Genomic DNA, 20,934 nt, shown 5'->3' on the forward strand with positions numbered 1-20,934 from the left:
TTCTTCACGTAGATGGCCGTCATCGCCGCTTCACCCCAGAAACACTTGTCTAGCTTGGCATGATGCAGCATGCTGCGGCCGATCGTGACGATGGTGCGGATGGCCCGTTCTGCCGTGCCGTTAGTCTGGTGCGCATACGGAACCGTGGTTTGTTGCTCGATGCCTTCGTCTTCGTAAAAATCTTTGAGCAAGTTGGTCGCAAATTCACGAGCACCGTCGTGTCGCACGAACTTGACCTTCTTGCCAAACTGCTTCTGCACCTTCGTGATGTACGTCTTGATGCAGTCTTCGCTTTCTGATTTGGCACGCAGGCAGAAGCCCTTCATGCATCCGCTGGCTTCGTCCACGATCAGTAGCAAATATTTGCTGCCACCAAGCGAGGACTTCTCCATGGGTCCGCAAATGTCGAAGTGAAGCAACTCGAAGGTGTCGTAGCAACGCTTGCCACGGTTGCTAGGGAATGGTTTTTGGACCATCTTGCCTTGCTGGCAGCCGCGACACAGACTTGGTCCGCTAGGCTTGGAAGGTACTTTCGCGTCCTTGATCATCTTGTTGTCGACCATCTTGCGAAGCACCTCGACTGGAGCGTGACCCATACGCGCATGCAGGTCGACCGTCCTTCCAGTTGTCGCCGCATTTGCTGATCGAAGAGGCGTGCGAAGCCAGTAGAGTCCATCTACGAGATCCGCCGATGCCACCACTTGATTCGAGTCCTTGCGTGAGATGTGCATCTCGGTGCCATCGAACACCACCTGGAACTTTCCGTTCTTGTTGATCTGCGGTACTGAAAGCAGATTCTTGCTCATGTTAGGCACATAGAGCGCGTTCTTGATCTCGATCTCGCGCTCGGTGCCGTTGGGCAGGACCACTCTTTCCACGATGGTCCCCACACCCTTGATAGCCGCCTTGTTCCCGTCGGCCACCGAAAGTTCGCCTTCATTGCGCTCGATGAGATTGGCGAACTTGGACTTGTCGTTACAGATGTGGTGTGTGGCACCACTGTCGACCGCCCACATTCCAGACACATTCTTGTTCGTCGATACTCCACATTCCAGGGAAACCGCGAACGCTACTCGATCGTAGTCGTAGTCGTCGTCGCCGTCGTTTCGCCACTGGATGTTGTTAGCTCCGCGTCCACGGCCGTTGCCGCCGCGTCGAGCACCTCGACCCTCATCCTTCTGCTTGGTCCAGCACTTGTCAATCATGTGCCCCAATTTCCCGCAGTACGTGCATTGGCGAGACTCTCGGTCGGTGTTGAGCGCCTTGGCCGCGTTTTCAGTCTTCACCGTCGCCGTCTTCTCACCTTGTCGCTTGATGTGCTCGTTTGTGAGCACTTTCACAACGTCTTGCGACCGCAGCTCTGCATTGCTCATCTCCAAGTTCAGCACGACGTTTTCGTAGCTCTTGGGGAGACTTCGCAGTAAGCAGATCGCCACGTCCTCGTCCTCCATCTTGGCGCCTCTGCTGCTGAGCTTGGCGCTGATGTTGAGGACCTCGTTGCAATGATGCAAGACATTGCCGCCTTCCGACATCTCCATGCTGAAGAGTTGGCGCTTCAGGTAGATGCGACCAGCCTTCTGCGACCCACCATACAGCGTCTTCAAGCGCGTCCACGCGCCCCACGCTTCCTCGCAGTCATCAACTACGTGAGGGTAGTCCGCGTTCATGTGGAGCAACATCAGTCCGAACGCAATGTTGCTCGCCTTGACGTAGTCGTCCTTGGTCCGGATGTCCGTGAAGCTCGGCGTCGTTTCCTGGTTCACTACGTGCCATACCGACTTGGTCAGAAACACGCCACGCATGTAGCGGCTCCACGTCGCGTAGTTGTCACCGTTGAACTTGTCGATGGTGACCTTGGTCGAGGCGTCATGGGCAGAGGACATGGTGCTTGGGCTCATAACCTGTTAATGGTGTAGAGGTGTTGGAACGAAGCTTGGGACTGAACGGAGTGACTTCTGCACTTGGTGCGGAGACCGGAGTGAAGGCACTTGAGCGGAAGAAGGAAGATTCGAAAGTGATTGATTTATCGGGGCTTACACTGTCATCACTACCTAGGTCATCCAATCATTCTACTCATCCAATCATTCTGTACTCGTCCAATCATTCTACTCGTCCAATCATGGGTGGCATAAACAACGTACCATAATCACAGCGGGATCGTATTGGACCGGTTCAGGTTGACCGGTTAATGGGTACAGCTGGTACACAGTACCAAGACCAGCAACCCTCAATAATGGGTAAGCGAAAGACTCGTCAACCCGAAGATCCGTTTGTAAACAGCACAAAGTCCTTAACTGATCGACACAAGCAGCTCGATCAGCTTCGTCTGGACTTGTGGCTAACAACGGTCAAGCAACTTAAGCTCGTCCGCCTGATCCGAAACAAAATTTCGGATTCTAAGGACGCAGCCGCCCGGAACGTCATTCACGACTTCAGTGAATTGCTCAAGAAACGTATTGAGCAAACCCTAGAGATTCTTGAAGGATCTTTTGATCACTCCATCCACGTAGACAAGAAACGTAGATTGTAGGGAGGAACTTTAATCGGAACCTTTTTTCGCTTCGTTTAACTTCGGTATAGGGTTCTAGTATCTTAAAAGACTTGCGCTGAGAAGTCCAGCTTGTAATGGCTCAAAGAAGGAGTCGTGCAGCTGAGCGCCCGTCACCGAACCCTCTTCCTCGTCAACAGAGCCGTGTTAGTGCTCCGAGCGACGCTGAAGCTACCCAACCCACGATGCGAACAAATACAAGATCGCAAGCGTCAAGTGAAGGGGCCAGTGCCAATGCACAGGCTGAGTCAGCCTCCCCTGCTACTGATGCTGCTCAGGATGCGGCTGGACCTGAGACCATGTCCATGCAGCAGCTGCTCGTATACATTACGCAGCAGCAACAGCAGTATCAAGCTTAGATGCAAGCGCAAATGCAAGCCCAAATGCAACAAGCTAATGCGAGATTCGAATATCTCGTTGCCGCTAGGGATGAGCAGAAGAAGAAGGACCCTCCGATGTATGAAGGAAAGTATGGTGAAGACATTGAATTGTGGATCTTTCCCACCGAGCAGTACTACGCAAGCAGACGTGAGTTAATGGAGGCAGAATCGTCAGGTTTCGTGACGATAATCTTCAGCAACTTAGGCAAGTCAGTGTTGAGCTGGTATCGCGCTTTTATAGCCGAATGTGAGAGAGCGAGTGTGAACCCCACGTGGTCGTTGTTTAAGCAACAACTGCGCATGCGCTTTCGACCAAAGGACTTCGAGTATGATCTTCGCGAGAGAATGTTTCGTCTCAAACAGACCGAGACTATTCACGAGTATGTCTCCAAGTTTCAAGACTTGCTGTCGCAGACAGAATTGACGATCAGTGAGTTGGAGAAACGATTCTTCTTTCAAAACGGGTTACGCGAAGAAACAGCAAAGAAGATCAAAGAAGAGAGTCCATCAGCGCTACAAGAAGCCATTGAAATTGCTTCGAACTTCGAGTTTGCGCACTACTCCGGGAAACCTCCTCGAGCACCTTCGAAGCCTTCAAAAGGGTCGTCGGACTCGGGGCATCATCCGCCTAAATCGAAACAGCAGAACAACAAGCGTTACGAAAAGAAAAAGGGCAGGAACGATGATTGGAAGAAGACAGCTACGTGCAGAAGTTGTGACAAGGTTGATCACATTTCTCCAGATTGTACGCAGCCAAAACGTACGGAAGCAAACCGGTACATGCAGGGCGCAGTGTATGCGATCCTAGAGGCTGAAGCTCGAGCATTCAAGACGGAAGACCAAGAGAGGCCCGTCACGATATTCATTGACAACGGCAGTAGCCTGAACGGCGTAACTGAGGAGTTAGTGATGAAGCTTGAGTTAGAACTGAAGGTGACATGATGCAAGTTGATCTCAGTTATGATCAGATTGTGCATCGTCCACGTCGGACTGTAGAGATGTATCTACAGTTACCAGGATTTCCCTTGACAACGGGAACATTCCAAGTCATGCCTGTTCCTGAGAGAAAGGACATAGTTTTAGGCATGATGTGGCTGCGGGAGCAGAACCCGGACATCGACTGGAGTACTGGACAGATTGCACCTCGCATCAACGTGGAGAACACGCAGACTGTGAAGTTGAGACTGCCGAAGACACGTCCAGCCCGTTGGGTGGCAGGACAACGCCGCGTAAAAATTGCGCAGAGCCGTGAGATCTACAGCTACTATCGGCAGCATGGCCACAACGGCCAGTTTGGACGAACGAAGGTATTTTCGTCCAACCAGTTCCAGCAAATGTTGCGTAGGGACAAGGACATCGAAGCGGTGTTTGTTATTAATCCGCATGACTCGGAGAAGGCGGAACGCTTCAAGAGTCAAGGATGGGATGCTCTCAAGGACAATCCGGCGTACGATACGCTACGTAAGTATGCGGATACGGTTTTTCGCACGGAACTTCCGAATGAGACACCCCCAGTACGTGAAGGAATTGAGCATGAGATTCTGCTCAAGCCTGATACTTCGCCTATTTCGGTGAAACAATGGCGCCAAAGTCCTGATCAGAAGAAAACGATACAGGAATGGACCAAAGAGATGGTTCAAGCTGGCATCATTCGACCGAGTACGTCAGCGTTTTGTGCACCGACTTTCTGTGTGAAGAAACCAGTCGGATGGCGAATTGTGCACGACTATCGTCAGTTGAATTTAGCTACGGTTCTACCGGCTATTCCGATGCCTCGCAAAGAAGACACCTTTGATGCGATGGCCGGCAGCTATTGGCACTCGTGCATGGACTTACTCTGGGGTTACTACCAAGCTAAGCTACGTGAATCAGATATACCTTTTACTGCTTTTTCGACTCTAGACGGTCTTTTTGAATATCTCGTCACGCCCATGGGACTCAGCGGTAGCCCGGGAACCTTTAACAGGTTGTTACAGAAGGTTTTTAGGGATTTACGTGACGTGATGCGGATCTACTTCGACGACATTTACGTGTACACCAAGAGTGAAGATGTCGACGAGCATATTGCCGCGTTGGACAGGGTTTTGGGGAGATGTGAAGAGCAGAAGCTATACATCAAGCTGTCCCAGTGCCAATTTTGTGTCGACGAAATCCCATGTTTAGGTGACTTTGTCGGACGCAAGGGCGTTCGAATGGACCCCGATAAGGTGAAGATTATCACAGATTGACCTGTTCCCAAGACAAAGAAGCAAATGGAAAGCTTTCTAGGGACAACTGTCTACGTTTCTCGATTTTGCAAGGATTTCGCTCAGTTTGCAGGTCCTTTGCACGAATGTATCAAGGGAAAACGCTCTAGAGATGCGATCGAACTCAATGAGGACCAGCTGCGGTGTTTTGATGAGCTAAAGAAACGCTTGTCATCACCACCGGTTCTCCGTCTTCCTGATGTCACCAAGCCTTTCGGTATTCGAACGGACGCCTCAAATTTCGCAATGGGGGGAGTCTTATTTCAAAAGGAGGGAGAGTTGGAACATCCAATTGCCTTTACTGGCCGGAAGATGAAACCTGCAGAGCTGAGCTACCCAGTACGCGAACAAGAGCTTCTCGCAATCATGCATGCTCTGAAGGTATGGCGTGTATACTGCTAGACAAGACCTTTCTTGTCGAAACCGATCATAAGAGCATCGAGATAATTCTTACGCAGAAGACAGCGAATAGACGCATTGCGCGGTGGTTCAATGAACTTGCGGAGTTTCGACCCATGTTCAAGTAGATCCCAGGAGAAACAAATGTAGTCGCAGACGCATTATCAAGAAACCCTGAGTTCGAGCATAAGGCTGCGCAAGTAAGCCTTCAGATACTTCTTGATACGGCTCAAAACCGTGAGATTGTGGCAACCATGGTAGCGAACAACGTGACTGTGGCACAGTCCGCAAAGAAGATGTATTCGTGGAACAAGGACTTGCAGGGAATTGTCAAGCAGCTTAAGCTTGGAGACAACGCTCCGCATTACTCGCTCAGTGATGGTGTTTTATACTACCAGACCTGTGAAGATGAAAGTCCGCGACTGTATATTCCGGATGACGAAGATCTGAGAAACCGTGTCATTTGCGAGAACCACGATGCCGTAACGGCAGGCCATCCTGGATCGTACAAGACTTACGTCGCAGTACGAGAGAAGTATTATTGGCCGAAGATGATGAAGTATATCCAGCGTTATTGCAACACTTGTGAAATGTGTCAGCGCAACAAGGCGAGACAAGTGAAACCGCCGGGATTACTTCAACCGCTGGAAGTACCAAGAGGTAGATGGATCGACATTTCGATGGATTTCATTGTGTCCTTACCTCCCAGCAAGGATGGTTGTAATGCCATCATGGTCATCGTGGATCGATTGACCAAGCGTGCAAAGTTCATTGCAACGCAGACGACAGATAGCGCAGAAGATACCGCGCATGTCTTCATGAAGAACTATGTAAAAGATCATGGCCTTCCGAAGACGATTGTGTCTGATCGTGACTTCAAATTTACGTCCAAGTTTTGGCAGGCTGTTATATCTGCTATGTAAACGCAGCATAACCTGTCATCGGCATTTAGACCACAGACGGATGGACAAACGGAACGTACGAACCGTTTTATCGGGGATTATCCTCGTGGAGTCGTGAACCCAGCCCAGAACGATTGGGATGAGTTTCTTCATATGGCAGAGTTTGCCTACAATCGACGTGTGCATTCGACGATCGGAATGGCACCGTTTGAAGCGGATCTTTGGTATATTCCGTACATGCCCGACGAGGTTTCGTTAGATCCGGAATTCAACAAGTTGGAGAAAGCAGCAAAAGAGTTCTTACTCCGGCAAGAAGTCTTCCTCAAGGTAGCACAAGACCGTATGAGTGAAGCCCAAGAACGCATGAAACACTATTACGACAGGAACAGACTTGTCCAAGACTTCGAAACGGGTGATATGGTGCTACTTGACGGAAAGAACATGGACATCCGCCACAAGGGTTTTGCACAGTCGAAGAAGTTAGCTCCAAGATTTATTGGACCTTTCCCGATACTAAAGAAGGTGTCTCGAAACTCGTATGAGTTAGGACTTTCGCAAGGATTGAAGCTGCATCCGGTGTTTCATACGTCACTATTGAAGCCGTACCGCAAAGACCACAAGCGGAGGCGAAAGGCGAATAAGGTTGTGTTAGCCGATGGTACCGAGGGCCAACTCGTTGAAGCCGTCATTGGACATCGCAAGTACAAGGGAGAACCGCAATACAAGATCTGGTGGCTTGGTGAAACCAAGAAGGAAGCCACTTGGGAGCCCGTAGAGAATCTAACGCAAATTCCCGGACTCATTGACCTCTACTGGAAGTCAAAGAAGAAAGAGAACCCTTTTCTCTAGGAGAGGCTCTTCTTCGAAGGGAGGTCATGTGACGTGGTGGTCACTAGCCAATGGCATGGCAGTGACCAGCCACGTCAATTATTTGAGTTCAGCTGGTCAGATTATTCTGATCAGCGTAAACTTAAGATTGCGTGTCTTTACATCATACTACATTCGTATTGGTCCAAAATCCCATGGATTTGCAACAATCAAGCTTCCAGCCGGAAATTGTGATTATGGGACGCTGTGCGAAATTTCCGACCAAGATAAGAATTAGGATTCATAGGCTTTCACTGGTAGTTACAGAGGAAATCAGGATTTGAGAAAGATAGGTTTTAGGATGGACCTGGATACATGCGTGAATATCCGGTTGTCAAGAACTACTGGTTGTGCGGCAGCTACTAGCTTGCAGCCGCCAACTCTAACTGATTAATCACTTCTCAATTTGCTTTCGAGCAGCAACTCCTCTCCTCCCCTACAACTGTCTACGGCGCCGTACTCGCCGTCTACGCTCCTACGCTTCCTCGCTACTTTCGTGACATTCGTCTACAAAGCGATCCACGAGCTAGGGTTAGTGTGCTTCCATCGTCAACTTCGCTCGCCAGCTACGCCAGTCCACAGTGTAAGAGTTCCTTTCGTTCAAGCGCTTCTCCGTCAACACGATAAGAGCAAATTCAACGCTCGCCGTAAGAGTGCTGCCGCCCACGCAAGCCCACACGAATCGCATCCCCGCAGTGTCGATTGTGACGCCGACGACGATCAGGACTTGGACAGCTTAGACGATCTGGACTAGCGGAGCTCAGCGTACCTTGTGTAGGAAGTGAACCAGGATTTAAGGCTCATTCATGTTTTCTTCTCACAAATACATGTATTTTTCTCCTCTTACATCCTGGTGAGCTCTGCATCCGGCCCCAAGGACATTGTAGTAAATTCAAACAAGCATGGACCGGACAAGACAAGTATAGAGCCGACGATATCGCCATGTGTTATCTGCACTCGGCATTCCGCCATTTCGTGGCAAAAATGTCTGCACTCGAAAACCCCTCAACGTGCACTCGAATACCATCCGCGCCCCTCAAGAGCGGAGAGCTCGTGAGAGAGTTTTTTAGCCACACGCACCGTATTTCAGGCTTTGACCCTACACCATGTGCGTCTTAGTACCAATGTGCACTGCTGTAGCAAAACTTGTGGCGCTTGGAGACGCTCTAGCTGAAGCTATGCTCAGCATTTAATACAAAAACAAACTCAGAAGTGCACTTTGATATTTTAAAACAAGGAGGCTCCAATGGCCTTCACAAGGCTCACAGTCGACTCCGAGGCGAGGCTGTACTTTACTTGACCTCGTTTACTAACTCCTTTTTGGCCGCGTATGCCTTGATGTTGTTCATGGTGGTGTGGCCGATGTTGTCCAAGGCCTCCTTGGTGAAGAAAGCCTGGTGGCCAGTGATGATCACGTTGGGGAACGTGAAGAGACGAGCGAGAGTCTCATCGGCGATGATACCGCCAGAGCAGTCCGAGTAGAAATACTCGCCCTCACCTTCGAACACATCCAGGCCGACACCGCGGACCTTTCCGCTCTTAAGTCCTTCCACCAGCGCCTTGGTGTCAATAAGGCCACCACGACTGGTGTTGATGATCGTTACGCCCTGTTTCATCTTGGCAATGCTGTCGGCGTTGATCATGTGTTTGGTGCTAGGAAAGAGAGGAGCGTGCAATGAGATGATATCGGCACGAGCCCAGATCCCGTCTTGGCCGACGTACTCGACGCCGTAGCTTAGAGCTTCGGGGCTCTGCACCACATCGTAAGCAAGCACCTTGGCGCCGAAGCCTGCAGCGATGCGAGCGAACAAAGCTCCGATTTTGCCCGTACCGACAACGCCGATGGTCTTGCCATTGATGTCAAAGCTCAGCAAGCCAGCGAGACGGAAGTTCTGCTCGCGCGTACGGCTGTAAGAGCGGTGGATCTTACGGCTCAGTGTCATCATCAAGGCGGCGGCATGCTCAGCAACAGCGTAGGGTGAGTAGGCCGGCACGCGGGTCACAGCCATACCGAGCTCCTTGGCGACCTTGAGGTCAATCATGTCGAAGCCGGCGCAGCGTAGGAATACAGCACGAATGCCACCGGCATGCAAGGCGCGCAGAGACTCCTCATCAGCGATGTCGTTGACGAAGATACAGACACCTTCGCAGCCCTCGACCAACTTAGCAGACGTGTGGTCCAGACGCGGCACCAGGAAGGTAATCTCGTGCGTGGGGGTCACACCGTCCTCCTTGGCGATACGCTCCATCGACTCAATGTCGTAGCTGTGCGTGGAGAAGAAGGCGATCTTCATCGTTTTAAATTGAATTTGGACGTGACTTGCTCGGGACTCAGCAAAAATGAGAATGATCACAATTGAGACTTCAAATTGACATGCAAAGAAATCGCGTGTTTTTGTGAGCAACGCCATGCAGTTTTGAATACTGTGTGAGGCATGTTTTAGTCGCTTCAATTTTCGGCAATACTGAGATCAGTTATTTAGAGTTTGTGCATATATACGGCGATAAACATGCAACACATGTGAGCAATCCTGAAGATATCAAGCCCGTCGCTATGTCTACTCGATTCGGTCTTGTCGATGTATCGGTCAAGATCCATGACTTTAACACACTAGGTCCGAGGATTGCTAAGCAATCGATATACTCGTTTTGACTGCGAGCTTCGGAGTTCTTTAATGTTAATACTACATGTAGTATTAATACAGGTACCGTATTTTTATTAGTAAGGTACAGTAGTCTTTTAACCTCTGTTATAATAGCATCCTCGTAAAGTAAAAGTCGGTTGAAAAGCTTAAGCTTTCGCCATGGTGCTGGACTGGGCGACATTGCCGTACCGGTACTTGCTCCGGGCCGCTCAGCTCACATACTGAAGAACAGTCAAGATTTATTAATAGAAGCAGCTAGATATCACAGCCCAAATAGGTCAGTCCGTGCATAAACCGGTAATGAAGGTAAGAAGAATCGGTAAAACATGTAGCAAGAAAGAAAAAAAACGAGGGTAGCCAGACCATTTCCGAACTTGCAGACTTTGCCTTCATCTCACCTGCAACTTGCCTGCAGGTCATGATGATCACCACGTTAGAAGGCAAACGAATTGGGTCGGCTGCCAAGATTGAACGAATTTCTATACTCACATATGCGTCAAGTGGCTTTGACTCAGCCCGACTGAAATTCGCACCCAATACGTATACATTTTATAGAGCGCACTTGTAAGCGGGGATCCACAACTTGATGAATCCTTAAATCTTACAGCAAGTTTTTTAGTGCTTTAATTAAAGGAAGTGGATAAAGTCACACAATGGGATCCACTTCGAGTCCGGTAAATTAAAATAAAATCCCGAGAAACAAAAATTCCGACAAACAGGAAAATAGAAAAAGACCCCTTCCTTCCAGCTCCCCCCTCCTCCGTGTCACCTCCTCTCCCCCCTTTCATTCGCCCCCGACGATTTCGCGCCGTTCATTTCGAAACAGAAAATTCGACAAAATGGCGAGCGTCGCGTCGACTGGCTCGGGATCGGACGGCGAGAGTGAGTCTGCCGAGGCACGCTCTCCGGAGATACACGTCCCGGAATCGCGGAATACGTCTACGTGAGCTCCCCCGTTAGAGCAGCGCTGTTACACAACGTGGGGTGCATTTTTTTTGGCGTTGGAGCAGTACCAAGAGCAGACCCACCAAGTGTTCCGTAAGCGTACCTCTACAAGTGCTGCATCTAGGAATGCTGAATTAGCGAAGCGAGGCAAGCTGACAGAGACGACAAGAATTCCTGATTCGTTCGACAAATACTACCGGCGACTTTGTTGCACGCATGGCTGGAGTCGGCCCAGTCGGTCTACTGGCAAGCGCTCCAACTACTTTGTCAAGTCGACGGGGTGCGAGGCTCAGATCTCGGTTACAGTGGTGTGGTCAGGAGATCATGGTTTTCAAGTGAAGATAACCCAGCAGAACACGACGCACAACCACGGCCTCGGACCAGACAAGTATAACAACCACCCTGCCAATCGACGTATAGATGATGAAGAGATGCTTGATTTTGTCGACGAGCTACAAGCTGCTGGAGCAAAAAAGAAGTTGATACTTGCATTTTTGCGGCGTCGCTCAGGTACTAGTACTATCATTTGCTGTTTTTTATTGCTATAATATTGCTGAACTAATCTGTTTCATCTGGCAGGCAAGCAGGTAACCCTACGTGACGTGCACAACATGGTGCAGAAGCTTAAGGAACAACGCCGAGGATCTACTACTGTTGAAGCAAGGTTAGAGTCCAGCCTTAGAGACTTCTGCTTGCGAAAAGGAAACACGGCTACCATCTACGTGGATGATGACAAGTTGGCTCAAGTAATTACTTTCCAGACTCATCAAATGCGGCGCTATTTCGAAGCTTTTCCTGAGGTTTTGATGATCGACGCGACTCACAACACTAACGACGCCAGATACAAGCTTTTCAGTTTCATGATTCACGACGTTTTTGGCCATGTAAGAGCGCTTCATCTATCTTTCACGTGTCTGACCGTCTAATGTTGTTCGTTGTGTTTGTTTGCACGGTGACTACTTGTGACTATTGTGGCTTGTTGACAAATGTGTGACTTTTGTGGCGATTTACTGCGGCATTGTGGTGTTTTGTGATTTACGTGGTCGCGTTGTGGCATTTTGTGGTTTTGGTGTGGCGATGTGGCATTTTGTGACTTTGTGGTTTTTGTGTGACTTAGGCACACAGGGCCAATACGTGCAGCATGCCCTTATGGAGAACGAGAGTGCAGAGTGTCTTTCCGATGCGATCACATCTTTCAAGTCATTTAACGCGACGTGGGATGACGTCCGTGTAATCATCGTCGATAAGGACTTCGGAGAAATTTCGTTACTGCAATCTGCTTTTCCGGCTGCGCGAATTCTCCTTTGTGTATTCCACGTTGTTAAGTATTTACGGACCGAGATGGCAAACATGTGTACGGACTTCTTGATCGTGAAGAGATCGAAGATGCTGTTCATATGATGCTAAGTGCGCAAACGGAAGGCGAGTATGCAATTGGTCGAAAGTATTTGTACTACATCGTGGAAGGGAAACAAATTTTGAAAGATGAAGAAGTACCGGAGCCGGAGCACGCATTCTTACAAAACTTTGACTCGAATTGGCACCAGTGCAGAGAAATGTGGAGTGGCTTTGGGCGTGTTGACGTCCCGCATTTAGGAAACACAACCAACAATCGCCTTGAAGCAGCATGGGGTCATTTAAAGGATGTGTTGAAGCCAACAATGATGCTGGACGAGTGTGTAGATACGCTAATGTTTTTGCAGTCGATAGCTGAACTTGAGTACGCAAAGAAGATGACGGATGTTGGATATATGCGTTATGGTGGCGCTGATGCTGAATTGGAGAAGCTGGCGAAGGAAGTGAGTCAACATGCCTACCAGCTCGTGGAGAAGCAGTATCGGGTTGCGAATGATCGTAAAACACACTACAATATTATCGAGCTACAAGACCAAGTGTTTCAACTGTCTTCAGCAGGAGATCCAGACCGCAAGTATCACGTCGACACTAGAGTACATTGGGTTAATTGTGATCATCTTTAAATTCCTGTGAACTTATCATCATGTTATGCTGTGCTTAGACCTAATCGCTGCTCGTGTGCATTTATGCGAACTGAGCTGTTACCTTGTCGCCATGTCATCTACTGGCGATTACTTTCCAACAAAAGTCCCATTCCGCTGAAGCATATACACTCTAGGTGGAGTCTGACTAGCCCAGCGAATGTTCCTGTTGACGATGAGCCTGTCAGTGAAGAAAATGTTAGCAGTTCTTTTCGAGTGAGCAGCTCCGCATTGAAGGCATCCCGACACAAAAAGCTCAATGGCACGAGTAAATTTCGTACATCACACGAGACTGCCACGCGTATAGCTGACATTATGAGCCGCAACGGCACACCTATCTTCAAGAAAATGATAGAAGCGTTGCAACGATTCGAGCAAAGTCACTCGGACAGTGTGCCTTCAGGACAAAGTCACTCGGACAGTGTGCCTTCTGGACAACCAATTCACCAACATTACCGCAGAAGAGAGCAAACAGTAGTGGCTCAAGCTCTAGTGAGGAAACGTCATTCTTCGTCTCAAAAAGTACGAAGAGCAGAGGTCGTCCAAAAATTCGGAAAGCTCAGAAGCAGAAGGAGAAACGACAACGGATGGTGGAGTCTCGTAAAGAAGCCAAGCAACTTGTTCAAGGAACACTAACACCTGTCGCAACGCTCAAGAATGTAGCACGAGTCCTTTTCTCAAGCTTCAGCTACGAATCAGCAAACGAGTTTCTGTCAAGCGTAACCGTGAAAGTTTTAGGTCCAAGGAAACAAGCGATGGCCAAGGTTGTTGCCCCACATGAGTGCTCCAGCGATATTAAGTTCATTTTTACGGATCAATTCGTTGCAAAGTGCCGGCGGCTGCTGGATGAGTACAAGAAGTCACTACCAAACTCGGATCAACATATTGGTATTCGTGTGGCAAAAGTCGGGATTTTCAGTGAAGAGCAGTTCGGGATCATGCATGACTGCTACACGACAATGCAAATCTTTGCGTCTGTTGGTGCCACAGCGGAATGGATAAGAGCCACATCGCTGAATCGTCTCGCAATACCCGCCGGACTTCGTGAGTACGTTGACCTTGACAAAGAGGCCGCAGCGATTGCCATACAGAAGATGATACTACCGCTGACGAGGCAGACGCCATTTGGTAAGGTTCTCAAACGATCTCTTTTGCTTTTTTGTGATGAGGAATAGATAAATGATGACTGTCTGCTGCATGCAATGACAACAATTCAAGAAGAGCATGGCACAACAGGAATAATTTCACCCGCATTCTGTGGAACGGTTAACGTGGAGTCACAGTACACGATAATTGCCGCAACTCAGCCATTTCACGCAAGCAACGAGTATGTACTACTCCCTATCCATCTCAACAACAATCATTGGTGTGGAGTTGTTTTTGACATTAAATCACAGACGCTTACCTTCTTCGACCCGATGCAAAAGGAGGATCAATATGTCGAGTGTGAAAATATTGTCAAGGATCTGTTTTCCGACACGACGGAGGCAATGATATCAAGACGTGAGCACCGCATGAAACAAAAAGACATCACCAACTGCGGTCCGCTAGTTCTACTGTTTTTCGAGTGCGCTGTGCGTAATTTAACGCTGGCGACAACATTACCGAAGAACCTCTTGCGCTACATCAGATTGCGTTTTCTGATGAAGTCGCTTTTCGCCTAGGTTCAACTAGCGTTCAAGAACGTGTATGTGCCTTTCAAACGAGATATTGAATCAACCTTATGTGAAGCTGCATCTTATAAGTAGCCACGAATATGTCTGCATAACTAGGACTGAGGCGGCCGGCACGTCGTCTCCTTTAAGAACCATAAATGCTTTCGTCTTGCATGCGTGTTCGCGAGCTCGCGCGCCCGTTTTTCGATTCTCTTCATGACCATGCAGCATGCCGTGCTGCATGGGATAGCGTAAGCACTTTTCCACCATGTATCTGCTTTCATGAGTCCATCAGCAACCGCTACAAATCTCCGTGTCCGACCTGGAACCGCGCTGTTGGTACTGTTGGCAAGGCACGAGCTGCGCGGCCATGCCCATAAACATGCTCTTACGTCGACTCTGCGGTGGTCTTGACAGCGCTGTACGACTGGGTGATGCCCACATTGCATGGCTCTCGGGCACTTGGTCACATGTCCAACGCTGGATAGCTTGTTCGAGACCTTCAGCACGGCGGCACAGCCTCCATGCAAAGCAAATCACGTCGTGACGAGGACGTCCCCTCCCCGTGCTACATGCATCTCGGACGCTTGTTTCCATCGTCTTCATCCGTCATTCCTCGCGCGTCCGCAGCGCCCGCGTCGCCTCTCACTGCGGCAGAAATCTGACTGCGCGAAGTCTTGCGTATAGTCGTGCAACACGACCATTAGCACAACATTCGCAGCACATTTCGGTATGCGCAAGCACGCGGCACGGGCTGAAATTTTTGAAATATATCGGGTAATTTATTTTGATAGTGTGCCCTTTTGTGGCTTTGTAACGCTAGTATTTGCCACACAAGACGGAGTGCCGTGTCTGTGTTACTAATATGCGCTTAAGTACGAAGTCACACTCTTATTGTGTGACTCCAACGCGCGCTAGGGCGCGCCCGCGTTTCTGCACACGGACGGATTTACCGTGAATTTCTGATGTATTGGCGTGGATATGACGAACCCAGTTGGGTAGACGAGGCAGATCTGAACTGTGGAGCATTACTCTATGATTTCTTGAGGGATCGTACGAATTGTAACAGATTCGGCGTGATGCAGTCTCATGAAGAAGAGTAGGGAGGGGACCCATGGATGTGAGTTGGTCATGTCGATGGGAGGATGAAGAAGGGCCCACAGGAAGGGTGTGGGCCAGGAGGAGGAGGATCGCTGATGTGAGTTGGTCACATCGGAAAGAAAGAGAAGACGAATCCACAGGGGAAGGGTGGATTAGGAGGAAGGAGTGAATGGTTATGCATAAGAGTGACGTTTTACGTGCGAGGAGTCCTGTTTGATCTCAAGCACGAGCTTTCAAGGGCCCCAACTATACTGACCCAATTGATCCTGGGTCATTGGCGCTAGATCCGGATGAAATCCAGGCAGGGGCCAGCCGAGGTACACGACCAAAGCAATGATCATGCGAAGCGTCACATACTTCACCACGGGCGAAAACGTTTCGGTGTAGTCAATGCCATACTTCTGCTTGAAGCCTTTCGCTACAAGGCGCGCCTTGTACTTCTCGATTGAACCATCCGCTTTGCGTTTGATCTTGAACACCCACTTCGTACCGATGGCCCGTTGACCGTTCGGTAACTTGGCAGCTTGGAACACACCGCGAAGTCGCATCGACTTAAGTTCGGCACGGATGTCCTTGCGCCAATGCACTTGATCAGGCCCGTTTACCGCTTCTTGGAACGTTGCCGGTTCAACTAAATCACCAGCTTCCACTGCGTTGGCCAAAATACAGGCGGAGTTGCGTCATCGTCGTCTTGATCCTCGACGTCTTTTTATTCTTCATCGGTCACATCACAGTCATTTCGCACACCTGATCGGCGCTTTGTTTGACGCTCAAACGAGGTTTCTCGAGCTAGCTTCCTCCAAACCGACAGCCTGCTGTGCAGCGCGCGATCTCGTAGTCATGCCGTGAACGTTAATTGTGCGGGACTTGCGTTTCCCCGCCTGCTTGAATTCCGTTGGACCCGCAGTTTCGATATCGTTGATACTGAGAGAGTCGAGGTCGAGATCAGAATTTGCGTCGTCGTCGCTTGGAGTAGCCGTTGAGAACCCGAAGTTTGATTCGTCGAAATTGACATCGCGACTAATCACCACCTGCCCCGCCTCGATGTCATAAACTCGATACGCCTTTGACACTTCTTCGTAACCCATGAACAACCCTTCTCGAGCCTTAGGGTCCCACTTGAGTCTCTTTTCCCTCGGAGTTAGGACGTACGTCCGACAACCAAACACACGCATGTGCTTCACACTTGGTTTGGACTTGTACACGATCTCATATGGAGTCTTGCTTTCGATCTTGGGTGACGGTAGACGGTTCTTAGCGTAGATAGCGGCCATCGCCGCTTCGCCCCAGAAACACTTCTCCAACTTGGCATGGTGCAACATGCTGCGACCAATCGTGACGATAGTCCTGATAGCTCGTTCTGCAGTGCCGTTCGTCTGGTGCGCGTACGGAACCGTGGTCTGCTGTTCGATGCCTCGATCTTCGTAGAACACCTTGAGTGAGTTTGTCGCGAGCTCACGAGCTCCGTCATGGCGTACAATATTGACCCGCTTGCCGAATTGCGTCTGTACCTTCGTGATATAGCTATTGAGGCATTCTTCAGCGTCCGACTTGGCTCGTAAGCAGAAACCCTTCATGCATCCACTGGTTTCGTCAACGATGAGCAGCAAGTACTTGCTCCCACCCAACGATTCTTCTTCCATGGGGCCGCAGATGCCGAAATGAAGCAACTCGAACGTGTCGGAACTGCGTTTGTCGCGGTTACTGGGGAACGGCTTCTGGTCCATTTTCCCTTGCTGACACCCGCGACAGACACTTTGCTCACTTGACTTCAAAGGTGCCTTGGCATCCTTGATCATGCCGCTGTTGACCATCTTGCGTAGCACGTCAATAGGAGCATGGCCCATGCGCGCGTGCAAGTCAACGTTCGACTTCGAAGTCACTGCATTTATCGAGCATAGTGGTGTGCGCAGCCAGTAAAGACCGTCTACGAGATCTGCTGTAGCCACCACTTCCTTCGAATCCTTGTGCACAACGTGCATGGTTTCACCGTCGAACACCACTTGAAATTTGCCGCTTTTGTTGATCTGCGGCACTGATAGCAAGTTCTTCTTCATCTTCGGCACGCAGAGCGCGTTGTTGATCTCGATCTCGCGCTCATCACCGTTGGGTAGAACCACGCGCTCGATGATGGTCCCCACACCCTTGATTGCAACGTTAGTGCCATCAGCGACCTTCAGCCCGCCTTCATCTCGTTCGTTCAGCATGACAAACTTAATCTTGTCATTGCAGATATGGTGTGTCGCACCGCTATCGACTGCTAACAGCCCGGACATACTCTTGCCCGTCAAAACTCCACATTCCAACGAAACCGCAAATGCCACGCGATCATAGCCGTGGTCGTAGTCGTCGTTTCGCAACTGGACACTGCTGGCCCCGCGTCCACGACTGTTGCCGCCGCGTCGGCCTCCTCGATTCTCATCCTTCTGCTTGGTCCAGCACTTCTCAATCACGTGCCCCATTTTTCCGCAGTATGTACACTGGCGAGACTCCCGCTCGGTACTGAACGCCTTCGCCGCGTCTTCAGTCTTCACCGCAGGGGTCTTATCGCCTTGTCGCTTGATATGCTCGTTCGTGAGCACCTTCACAACGTCTTGCGTCTTCAGCTCAGCAGTACTCATCTCCAGGTGTAGCACGCCCACGCGGTCCACGCTTCCTCGCAGTTGTCGACCACGTGGTGGTAGTACGCATCCATGTGGAGCAGCATCAATCCGAACGCGATGTTTCTCGACTTGACATATTCGTCCTTCGCACGAGGGTCCGTGAAGCTTGGAGTCGTCTCTCGGCTCACGACTTGGTCACGAACACACCACGCATGTAGCGGCTCCACGTCGCGTAGTTGTCACCGTTGAACTTGTCGATGGAGACCTTAGTTGAAACGTCTTGCGCAGAGGACATGTTACTTGGGCTCATAACCTGATAGAGGTCACGGGTTTTAGGCGACGTTGGGCTTGTACGGAGCGAAGGGAAGAGTCACCACTCGGGGAGTAGACCGGAGCGAAGACACTTGAGGGGAAAAAGGAAGATTCCGAAGTGATTGATTTATCGGAGCTCACTACCTAGGTCATCCAATCAATTGGTGCATCCAATCACCAACATTCTGGACTCGTCCAATCATCCTACTCGTCTAATCAACGTACCGTAATTATCGCGGGATCGTGTTGGACCGGTTTGGCTACCGGTTTATGGGCACTTACCGCCTGAAACCGGTACCCCTCAATAAAGTGCGACCTCTTTAAACCTTCTTTGTGCTTTCAGGCTGCATGCTCCGTCAGCCGGGAGAGTCAAATGACTAGCTGGCTGCTACAAACAATGTAACCAGGGGCATCTGGTAAACTAATGCTTTCAAACCGACCCCTCTTAGGATTTAATTGGACAAAACATAACATGGTACAAATGACGATCATAAACACTGTTGATTACGATCATGTACACTAGACACGATCATTACGAGACATAGTACTTGAATTCAGTAAGCTAAGGCGTGCGTGATTCATGTGTCGCAGTGCCAAAATCATTTTTTTGTATTAGAGCCCTGGTGTAAGCTGCAAAATCGCAATCGCTAGCACGTGTAGCCAGGGATTGATAGTAATGGTTTTTTTGTCGATCTGATTAGTAATATTTGGAAGACAAATTTTAACCTCATAGCTATCAATAGAGATCTGGATCGGCATCGAACCTACAATGGTTATTAATATTAATATTTCAGCTATTAATAAGGGCCATTCTTTATCTAATGAGGGACTTGAAGAGCGAAGCTCACGCGATTCTCTGAGATCAAGATACGGCTTGGACGTACGTCAGGCCGCTGGTAAGTGGAAAGTTACAGTATTTACTCGAGGATGTAGCACTTGATCGCGTTCCCGAGGCAATGAAACGAGATATTTTGGCGGCTTTATTGCTCATTCGTTGTGGCTTTACTTTTTCTTGGCTGTTGATTACATGTAGTTACACCGAAGCATCGAAATCAGTACAAGGATCGCAGCATCATTAATCATATCGATCATAAAGCTAATCCAGCTTGTAGCACCAGTTACTGCAAGCTGATTGTACATCACCAAGGTGAGTTGATTGGAATTATTTGCTAGACATGAGTGATTCTAGCGACTAAGTGACTTGAGTACTTATTGTCGTAGAGCAACGAGTATAATCGCGGCGATGAAGCGAACAGTGAAGTTAGAAATTTCTACAAAGACGCACAATATTTGATAACTCCACGGTATGTTTGCTAAACACCAGATATTGGCGAGATATTGAAACAATAACTTTTCCTGATAACGACAACCATAAACATATTTTCAATGATCTTCACAGCGTCGAGACTAATGATCATCTACAATTACACGGCGTCGACGTATACAATTACAATACATCGCTGAATGAAGCAAGCTATGTAAGTGTACTAATGGAATGTTATGCTTGTTTGTCAATGCTAGCACTGAAGCCCCAGTATCGTATTTTAAACGATGCCAGAACGCCAACGCTCATTCGTCGAGGTAAAGCTAGCTTTTGCCTTCTAGCCAGGCTATTTCACGCTTGTTATGCTTCAAAATCACTTGTTTTTCAGCTCGGAGGTTCTCCGTCCGGGTGCGAAGCTTGCTCATGACAAGCCCACTAGTAGAAAATACCCGTTCTTAGAAGGCGGTCGTCGAGCTGCGTCCGCACCATACTCTTGCCATTGCTGCAATTGACGGAAACTCTATTTCACCCGTCTCACGGAACCATTGACACAGGTCCACATGGTTGCATGTCTCGAACAAATTAAGACAAACTTGTCCATCTTGGCGCACAGTCGTCATACGTGCTCTTAGTTCCTCTCTTGAGAGCCCATGCAAGTTTTGCCGCTCTGCAACATCAATCCGCTTAGCAGAGAGCACTTTCCAGCGTTTTAATTCTTGATCTGCTTGAGTGAGATAGTTTCCTTCGCACATCTCTTCATGTGTCTCCAACGGGTCGCCACAAATGACAAACTCGTCTTCATCACAAGTGGTCCTGCGCAAGTCTCTCGAAGTCACTGGAATAGGTCTCTTGTCACATCCGTTTTCATGTGTCCTTTTCAGCTTAAAGAGCTTACGAAGCTCGTTCTGGAACAATGTTTCGGCTTGTTGGATAATTTGATCACGAAAACTATCGTCGTATGAGGAGCAGCTCAAAATTGACTGGACTGCAGAATTCGTTCGAGGATCAAGCAGTAGTGGCATGACATGCTCCGGCGTGAATGCTGGTGCTCGCTGGCGTAACTGAGCCGA

The 20,934-nt window shown here is 49.3% G+C and overlaps 1 protein-coding gene across 1 annotated transcript; it reads right to left on the reverse strand.

Annotated features, from left to right (window-relative positions):
• Nucleotides 1-8,634: 8,634 nt before the first annotated feature.
• Nucleotides 8,635-9,636, reverse strand: PITG_01407 (D-isomer specific 2-hydroxyacid dehydrogenase, putative; the record flags this gene model as incomplete). The annotated part of the gene is made up of 1 exon (XM_002908029.1): nucleotides 8,635-9,636. One exon carries the CDS (start codon nucleotides 9,634-9,636, stop codon nucleotides 8,635-8,637), a length of 1,002 nt encoding a protein of 333 aa, XP_002908075.1.
• Nucleotides 9,637-20,934: the final 11,298 nt, after the last annotated feature.

The sequence above is a fragment of the Phytophthora infestans genome, genomic scaffold (genome assembly GCF_000142945.1).
Source record: "Phytophthora infestans T30-4 supercont1.2 genomic scaffold, whole genome shotgun sequence".
In the NCBI taxonomy this organism is placed as follows: domain Eukaryota; phylum Oomycota; class Peronosporomycetes; order Peronosporales; family Peronosporaceae; genus Phytophthora; species Phytophthora infestans.